This window comes from Apium graveolens, chromosome 4 (assembly GCF_009905375.1).
Source record: "Apium graveolens cultivar Ventura chromosome 4, ASM990537v1, whole genome shotgun sequence".
Taxonomy (NCBI): domain Eukaryota; kingdom Viridiplantae; phylum Streptophyta; class Magnoliopsida; order Apiales; family Apiaceae; genus Apium; species Apium graveolens.
The window spans coordinates 129,433,330-129,443,161 of NC_133650.1; the positions used below are offsets into that span (position 1 = coordinate 129,433,330).

At 36.7% G+C, this 9,832-nt stretch overlaps 1 protein-coding gene across 1 annotated transcript; it reads right to left on the bottom strand.

Moving 5' to 3' along the window:
- Positions 1–6,510: 6,510 nt before the first annotated feature.
- Positions 6,511–9,508, bottom strand: LOC141719735 (E3 ubiquitin-protein ligase WAV3-like). Its single transcript, XM_074522112.1, has 2 exons — positions 8,886–9,508; positions 6,511–8,783 (listed from the first exon to the last, which is right to left on the bottom strand). Exons 1-2 carry the CDS (start codon positions 9,252–9,254, stop codon positions 6,990–6,992), a joined length of 2,163 nt encoding a protein of 720 aa, XP_074378213.1. The 5' UTR covers positions 9,255–9,508; the 3' UTR covers positions 6,511–6,989.
- Positions 9,509–9,832: the final 324 nt, after the last annotated feature.

Genomic DNA, 9,832 nt, shown 5'->3' on the forward strand with positions numbered 1-9,832 from the left:
CTAGCTCATCAAGCTCATCAAGAGTGTAGAACTCATCTTCTTCATCCAATTCCAGTATGACTTGCTCTTCATTGTCATTGACTCTTTTCTCACTTGTAGAAATTGCTGGAGTTGGGGATCTTTGCTCATCATTAGAAGTATGGACATCAATCACAATCAGTGCACTTGAGTCATCCATTACATATCCTTGACCAGCTCTTAATGCCTTCTTTTAAATCATTTTAAGTTCATAAGTTTTCAGAACCCCATAGAGCACTTCTAGTGTGATTCTACTCATATCCCTTCCTTCTCTGATTGCAGAGATCTTTTGTTCCAAATGGTCAGGGAGAGTGAGCAAGAATTTCAAATTCACTTCTTCAACATCATAAAATTTATCATGAAGCTGCAAGTCATTTATCAGCTTATTAAACCTTTCAAACACATCAGTAATACCCTCCTTTGGTTTAGCCATAAAACCCTCATACTGAGAAATCAATATCCTTCTTTGATTTGACCTAACCTCCTCAGTTCATTCACAAAGTATTTCAATCTTTTCCCAGATCTGTTTAGCAGTGTCACAGTTGACAATGTTATTATACATTACATTGTCAAGTGACTCAATTAGTATCAGTTGCAAAGCACTGTCTAGGGAAACTTTCTCTCTTTCAGGTTCAGTATACTCAGAAGGATCCTTGGGAGCATAATGAGCTGGAATAACCATATCTCCATATGTGGTTTCCTCAACTCTAACTACAAGAGTGAAGGACCCATTCTTGAGGATACCAATGTAAAGATGATTGGCCATTCTTATAAACCGCAACATTTTCTTTTTCCATAAAGTGTAATTGGCCTTATCAAAGGGAGGAATCTTGATACTACTGATTTTCTGTGTATTCATTTTTCCAAGATCTAATCTGTTTACTTTCAGATTTTTCTCTGATACCACTTGTTAGGTATGAATACAACACAGAGGGGGGGGTGAATGTGTTTTGGCTTAAATGTTTGATTTTCGATCGACTTAGGCTTTAGCAGTTGGTTGTTGTTAATGATTTAGTAGAATGGATATTAAACATAAATAGATGTGCAAATATGTAAAACAAAGATCTTCGAAACTCACTTAATTTTATATTAAAAATCAAGCAGTGTTTTGCTACAAAATCTCTAAGTTCTTGTTTTAGAACTTAGCTTATTTCTTGAGAGAGAACACACACTTTTCTATTCTGATTGTTCTACTTAACTAGAGGACCAGTGTTAACTTTATAACTCAGTTAACTGTTGGTTTACACAGTGGATAATAAACATGCTATTAGCTTTTCTAAACTGTCACTTGTCATTTCTATTTATAGAAAAGCAAATCTTCCATTTCTGGCTTAGCATATCTTTAGCTTCCCGTGATTACTTTAATCTCCTCTGTCAGTTAATCCTTGCCATTGATCTTGCACATCACTCAAGATGCTTTTGTAGACTTGTCAATCCAGCTGTGTGAATTGTTTGTTGATTTGTAACCTTGGATATTAAACTGTTCTGCAATTCTGTACTTAGAGAAATTTCTTCACTTCGAGATCTCCAATTAAGCTGTAGAGAACTCGACATCTTGATAGGCATGTTGGCTTGTCGATATCTCTAAAACTTCATTGTTAACTTGACTTATCGACAACTCTGAGTTCTCTAGTGAATTTTGGTTTATCGATAACTCAGAGTTCTCTAATGGACTTTGGCTTATCGATAACTCAGAGTTCTCTAATGAATGTATACTTGTCGATATCTCTGAGTTCTCGACAGACAATTCCTGAGTTCTCTACACCTGGTGGATGTTGTTTATCCGTCGGGTAGACATTGATCATCCGTCGAGTAGACATTGCTCATCCGTCGGGTAGACACTGCTCATCCGTCGAGTAGATATTGCTCATCCGTCGGGTAGATGTTATTCATCCGTCGGTACTCTCTGGAGTTTAAATGACTTCTCGATAGGTCATTTTGGAGTTCTCGAATGATTTCTCTATAACACTAATTATGTGACTTGTAGAGATCTTGACTTAGAATGTTTTACACCAAACAGATTTATTCAACTCCAAGCTTCTTCATAATTCTTCTGAGGCATGATCTTCTTGATCTTCTTCCAGATAGAATTCTTAGGCTTGACACTGTTTAGAGAAAAATGCTCCAGTCTGCTCCATTTACATTTTACAGACATTAAGTGTTACAAGTATGAATTACAGATTAAGGTTACAATACGACTAATCTTAGGGTTGTCAGTATGATTTAGTCTTGTTATAATACAGGCATGTCTTGCACAACAATCTCCCCCAATTTGTGAGAAGATTGCTTATCACAAATTCATGCCTATTAACAAGACTAATCCCAAGTTAAAGAATGAAAATCAACTGATACAAAAGCTGATACAACACTTGTACACTGAATATTTGACAGTTTACAATAATTAAGTAAAAACTGAGCTGTCTGCTTCTTTCTCAATTATGTTCTTAATTTGCACAGGTATTTCCAATTCTTCTAGGATGGGGGTGTCAGTTATAGCCTCTATTAGTTTCATCAAATCTGGATTAGGATATCTAGCTAACATCCCTATCCTGTAACTTGACAAAGAGCCAGCTTTTATATTCAGAATTCTTCCATCCTTTGATATTTTGCTCTTGCCTGCTGCCTTCAACTCTTCTGATCTTCTGATATTACTCAGATCATAGATGCTGATGATATTATTAGCTCCAGTAATCTTTGACATTCTTCTGAGGCATAATGCTTTGACATCATCTATTATATGTTACAATTAATTCCAAGTTATTATTCCGCACTCTGCAAATCAATTCACACAGATATATATATTTTAAGTTAGAACACTTTTAAAACCAAGAAAAAGTTTCAAGAATTCCATTCAACCCCCTTCTGTAATTCTTGTTGCATTGTTAGGGACTAACAGTTTCAAAGGCATTCGATTAATCAAATATGTAGCACATAAAATACTATCACCCCAGAACTTTAATGGTACCTTTGATTGGAAATTTAAAGCTCTTGCTGTTTAAAGAAGGTGTCTATGCTTGCGTTCTACTACGCCATTTTGTTGAGGAGTGTACGGACAACTCCTTTGATGAATGATACCATGATCCTGACAATATTTCTGCAAAGGACCTTCATAAAATTCCTTGGCATTATCAGATCTAATGCTAATAGTAGCTTGAAACTGTGTAGACACATAAGCTGCAAATTTGATAAGGATAGTTGGAACTTCAGATTTAAATTTTAGCAGATGAACCCAAGTATATCTACTAAAATCATCAACCAGAGTCATAAATTGATTACAACCATCAGAAGTTTTAGTCTGGTATGGTCCCCAGATATCTAAATGAATCAGATCAAAAATAGCAGTGGATTTAACACTACTACTAGGAAAAGAAAGTCTAGACTGTTTAGCAGCTGGACAGATTTGACATATCACATCTTTATTACAAAATTTGTCTAGTTGAGGATAAACAAGGTTTAACTTGTCAAATGGCATGTGTCCCATCCTAAACAGCGAATCTTAAACTTAATTGATTTATCCTGAAACTCAATCCTTTACAATACAGTATCTTCTTTACCAAGAAGCATCAAAGACCTCTTCATCAAAAGGTCTTGGAGAAAACATTCATCATGGGTAAACAATACTCTACATTCTAAATCTTTGCATAATCTCTTAACTGATATCAGATTGAAGTGAAAATCTGGAACATGCAACACATTGTTTAATTTTATTTGATCAGTCAGAGTAATCATTCCCACATGTAAAATTGGAATTCTTCTTCCATCTGGTACTGTAATGGTATAATCAGATTCTGCAACCTTAGTATATGTATCAAATAAGTCTAAATTGGAATAGATATGGTCTGTTGCTCCACAATCTAATATCCATTTGGAATTAGTTTGTGATAACAGACAGAAGTTACCTGCCAACATAGCTTGTGCATTGATCTTCTCATGTGCAGAACCAAGATTATCAGTCTGATGTTTATTAAGCATTTCCAGCAGTTGAGTATACTGAGTCACAGAGAGAGAGGTATCTGCAACAGTAGTATCTGTCTGAGAAGCCACATCAACAATCCTTTTGTCTTTAGCACCTCTAAAACCTGGAGGATAACCATTCAGTTTGAAGCATCTGTCTACACTGTGTCCTGCAATCTTGCAATGTGTACAGAATTATTGAGATTTTCTGTTAAAAGTAGTAGCAGACTTATTAGTATTAGAATTTGTGAACTGCTGAGGTCTCTGAGTATTAGTTTGTGACTTGAACTGCTTAGAATTAAAACTCCTTTTTATCAGAATACAAAGCCAAACTGTCAGTATTAGATGTCATTTGTGAAATCTCCTTGTGCCTCTCTTCTTGTGCAAACATTCGGTAAGCATTGGTTATACTTGGCATTGGATGTTGCATCAATAAATTGCCTCTGACAGCTGAGTAATCTTCACTCAGCTTCATCATGAAATATAACATCCTCTGTTCCTGCTGCATTTGACTGATTCTGTGTTCCAAATTACAAGTACACTCCTGACAGGTACATTGTGGTAATGGATAGGCATCGCTAATAGCATCCCACGGGGTTTTGATCTTAGTAAAGAACTCAGAAATTGTATCATTTCCTTGATTTAGCTCAGACAATTGTTGTTCAAGTGAGTAGACTTGAGTCATTGAGGTGTAGCCAAACCTTTCCTCAAGATCAATCCATATTTCACGAGCAGTTTTGAGAAATAATACACTCTTAGCTATGGTGTCATCTAGATTAAAGATTATCCATGAGGATACAAGATCATTACATCGCTCCCAGGCTTTAAATTCAGTAGCTGTAGTATCTGGTTTCTCAATGCTACCATCTACAAATCCTAGCTTGTTTTTAGCAGACAGAGTTAAGATCATTGATCTTTTTCAATTACTAACACCGTTTCCGTTAAATTTCACAGAAACTAACTGAGTTGAACTCGAATCTGATGGATGAATAAAGTATATACTAGTTGGATCCTGATTTGGAGGCAATTGATGTCGAGATGTTCTATTACTTGATTCAGCCATGATTTGTTTGTATGAAGACTTGAATCACAAAAGAATCAAAGATTTAACTAATCAGGATACAATTTGTTCGAGTGAATGAACAAATCGGAAAGAAAATAAGAAATTGATCAGTTTACGTAAACTAAGATCAAGAAACTCGAACGATTCATAATCAGAAATGTAATCTCGAACGATAACACTACGCAGAAAAGAAATCAGAATGTGACGACGATGATCATAGAATCAGTACGGAACTATAACGAAGATCTTATAACTAATCAGATGAGTTTAGAACGAGTTCACCTGATCGTAGAGAGAAAAACGATGAGAATCTCAGAAATTGACTGCAAATTGCTCTGATACCATATTGATCTTCAAGTTTCAGACTAGAAATGTATATCAGCAACTATCAATTCAATAACATAGCAGAGAACATTGTTATAAACTACTTGTAATCATACTACCTTAACAAACCATCAGAATGAACATTGTGTTTTGTTTTACAGTGAAGATAGAAATCTTAGAGAGAGAGAGTAAAACTAACTAACTCTCAAATCTAAAATGTGTGGTTATAAATCAATCAATATAACAGAATATTCCTAACTAACTGTGCTGAGTTGTAGCTGAGTTGGCAGCTGAGAGTTGCTACACTCCTACACATATATTGTATAAGAAATAAATTAATTACCAAAAAGACATATATAAGAAATATATCCCTTCACATGATAAATAAGCAAAACACCGGTACACTATTTATTAAGTGCCATTTCTATCATAATATCTTATTCAATTGAAGGGGGAAGGAAAACAGAATTTAATATAAAATATTTCAAAACTAATTTTTGGCGTAATAGTATCACTCTCACATCATTTAAAATGCCGAGAGTTCGAATCTTTGGAATATATAAGTGTGTGAATGTGTGTATGGAAAGAAAAAGTTTCAAATTTGAGTTTTCATTTGTATCCTTATAATTTGAAATTAAAATCTCCTCTTACAAGTTACGCGAGAATATACGGCAATAGTAGAAGGTACCATCTGCAGTTTGACAGGTCTATTCTGCAACACTATTATAAGTGGACATTAACTGAAATGAGTAATGTAACCAATTAACTTAAAAAGAACCACCCCCGATTAGAGGACCAAATTAGTGTGTGCAAAATCATAGTTTATAATTAGCAAGTCATAATCTTGTTTGTAATATGCGACACAACCCACTTGTACGTTTGGAAACAAACCGTGTTGATGCCATTAACATGCAAATATCCCACATAACCAGAACTATATTACAAATCCAAACAAAACGATAAGCCGTCCATAATCCCAATCCATTGCATATTGCTAAAACACATTTTACTTGAACACTATACACCACCTGCTCATCGTGTTCTTTCCGGTGTAATGATACCATCATGACCCCATCACTAGCAAACAAATCACAAACAGACACTTCACATTTCTCTGATAACCATATACACACATCACATGGTTTTAAACATAAGGAAAAAAACAGAAAATTTTCAATTTCAATATTGGATAAAAATATCATTCCCCACTCCAATCCCATCATTTGTGTTTTATCCTTTTGTTTCACATTGCTTTATTTATAATAATAATTAAGTCTCTCCTCCTATTCTACTAAACATCTTGACTGCAACTTGACCATAAATACATATTGGGATTCAACAAATATTCAACTACATTTTTATATCTTTCTTCTTCTAACCCCACCTCACTGCCCAACTTTGGGTTCTTTCTCTTGCTACTATTATTTTTTCCTTCTTGTTTCATTCCCCTTCCTTCGTAAAAGCCCGGACCCGTCGGGTACCGTTTGTCGCTATTACACACCCTATGGACCCCACTTTACTTGATCTTTCCTCTTGGGCCCCGCTTCATTAAATCTTTTCGTTATATACCCCCGTACAATTTTTCTACTCATCTCATCTACATATTTTTTTACTGTACTGGCATATGGACCTAAAATCTGGCGTCTTCAAAGCCGTGTAAGTCGCTGACTCTATTCACCGACTTTCTCATTATTGCTACTTTAGCCAGCTTCTCAGCCGCTCTCCAAGCCGATGTTGGCGTCAACGGCTCACCTTTCTCATCAACAAATGCAAATTCTCTTCCTTTTACAATCGTTGGTGACCGTTGATTTTGATTCTGACGTCTACGATTCACTTCAGCTAGCTCAATTTCCAAGCCTCTAATAAACTCCTCGGCTTCAGCCGAGCTTGATTGTAATAACAAAGCCTTAGCCGAACCAAGCATGTGCTGCGCCCCGGTCAAGTCATTACGCTCGACTAGTCTGCGTGACTCAGCTATGGCTCGAGTGGATAAAAACAGGTTTCTCAAACGTTGGATGCTTGGTGTTGATGATCTAACGGCGTGAGGACGTGGCACTAACAGAGCTTGCTCTTTACCGTAAACAGTTTCGTGAGTTGACGGGTCTCTGAAACAACATCGGACGGACAGTACATGGTGGGCCCCGGTTGCAGATGAAGGCACTTTCAGTTCAACTAGTAACTCTCTTTCTTCTTCTGGATAACAATCTCCTATGGTTACACAACCCGACCCGAGTGAAGCAGGTCGGGCGGTGAATGAGTAAACCGCTGCTATCTCAGCCGGTGCTGAACCGGAAACGAACCCGAGTTGAAGCTTTAGATCCTGGACAACTACACTTAACAAACCACCAACACATTTCGCAAAAGATTCAGGTGAGTTCCCACGCGCGTCCTGATTAAATCCAATAGAATGCACCGGAATGTTTTGTTGAGTGTAGCGCGTGGAGAACACGAACGACGACTGCCGTATATGATTACCGGGAAATCTCTCCCTATCATCGCAACCATCAGATAAAACCATTACACTACAAGTAGTGTTTCTTTCCCTACGATCTTCTAGAACTTTAACAGCCTTTTTCAAAGCATCATTCGCACTCGATACTCCGTCCAGCACAGCCAGCGCGTCGATTATGCGACGCGCTGATCTCTTTCCATTGGAAGTCATTCTCCGGAGCGGTAACAACCGCTTTGAAGTCCCGGAGAATGCAACAATGGAAAGCCGATCAGCTGATGAGAGTGAGGAAACCACTGATCTCATAGCTCGCTTAGTCATTAACATCTTCTCAGCTGTCATACTTGCACCAACATCAAGTACAGTGACCAAATCAATGGGCACTCTACGCACGGCCTTATCACTGGCCTGAGGAGCTTTCACTTTAATTATAATGGCATATGTTTCGTAACTCCTGCCAATAGAAACCACAGCAGCTTCGGGCAATAATCTCACATCAACATTTCTGTAATTCGACACAACAGGACTAGTACCGCCGTTAACAAAAAATCCCTGAAACTCTTGACAATTATTGCTTTCGCTATCTTCGTCTTCATTCTCGTCTAATTCAGGAATCGGGTTGAACCTCGCAACAGATGTAGGCGACATCAGGGGCTCATCGTCGTTGTAAACTTTCAAATCAGGCCGCATGTATTGTTTCCTCTGAGTATTGTTGTAATCTGATTTTGCATCATTTCTCGAAACAACCTCTCGTTTCTTCTCATCAACCAAAGAAGAAGATCGTTGATTGCTTGGATGTATGGATAGTAACGGAAGCTCTTTCCAGGTAGAGTTACAAACAGGACAAATAAGCTGATTCTGTTTTTTCACATGAGAAGCAATGCAAGGAAAATGAAACGGATGTGAACACTCAGCTGTAAAAATCGCCATTCCCTGGCCTGTTTTTACACTTTGTAAGCATATTCCACATCGAGTCTGTTAAAAAAGAGATCAAAAAGTTAGCAGACTTTCCATACATACAGTAATAAACAAAATTCCACTGTGTCGATGTAAATTTTAGAAAGTGTTGAATCTTACTTTGGAAAGACGTAAAGTTGATCTGAGCAGAGAAAAAGTGGAAGGTGACTTAGGAGAGGAAGGATTAGAACGGTGAAAAATTGGACTGTTTTTAGCAGTTTTGCATTGTAGCTTTGGACTTCCAGGAGCTGAAACAGGTGTGCTAGCTGAGGTTCGACATCTGAGACCTGAACTCGAGACAGGCTGAGTTTGTAACCGAGGTGTAGAAGGATTGGAAAAGAATCCAGTGAATTTAGTACCAATTTTAGGAGTTGAAATTGGTGTGGAATTGTGGCTTTGTTTGTGTTGCTGATCTTGCTGGTTTTTATTTTTAGACTCTGGATCTCTAGGTATTGATGTGCAAAATGCTCTTCTCCATCCCAGAACCATTTTTGATAATATGGGTTGTGTTTTGTCAAGTGGTTTTGAGTGAAGAAGGTGATGGATTTATGGAGAAATGGTTTGGTTTGGAAGGTGATAAGGCTTGTGGGTGTTTGTTTGGAGAGACAGTAGGTTACAGAGAAAACATGAATATATGGTAATAGAGACAAAATCAATTTACTCTGTGTATATATTTATGTACATACATGCCTATATATTTGACATTTCTTTCTCCTTCTATTTCTATGATTCTCTTTCTCTCTCTCTCTCTTTTTCTTCTGTCTGTCAATACACCTCAAAAGATCCCTGCAATTACCACTATTTATTTATTTCTGAGTTATGTTATGACCCTCCATTATTTGTCTATATTATATGAATTTTTAATCGACTATTGTTGAATATTTCCGTTTCATTTTTGAATAATATAACAAATTTTTATTGGTGAATATATTCGAATATATACGGATTTCTATTTTATTATTAGAAATTTAACAATTAAGCATATAATACGTTATCATTTGAGAATGATTTTGAAACCGATATGAAATAATAAACATTTTCCTATATTTAATTATGGTGCGAGAGCT

Excerpts from the sequence above, each read along its gene's own strand:
- LOC141719735 (XM_074522112.1), bottom strand. The coding sequence starts at position 9,254 with ATGGTTCTGGGATGGAGAAGAGCATTTTGCACATCAATACCTAGAGAT. Across the intron at positions 8,784-8,885 it reads CAACTTTACGTCTTTCCAAA|ACTCGATGTGGAATATGCTT; the intron begins GTAAGATTCAAC and ends CTTTTTTAACAG.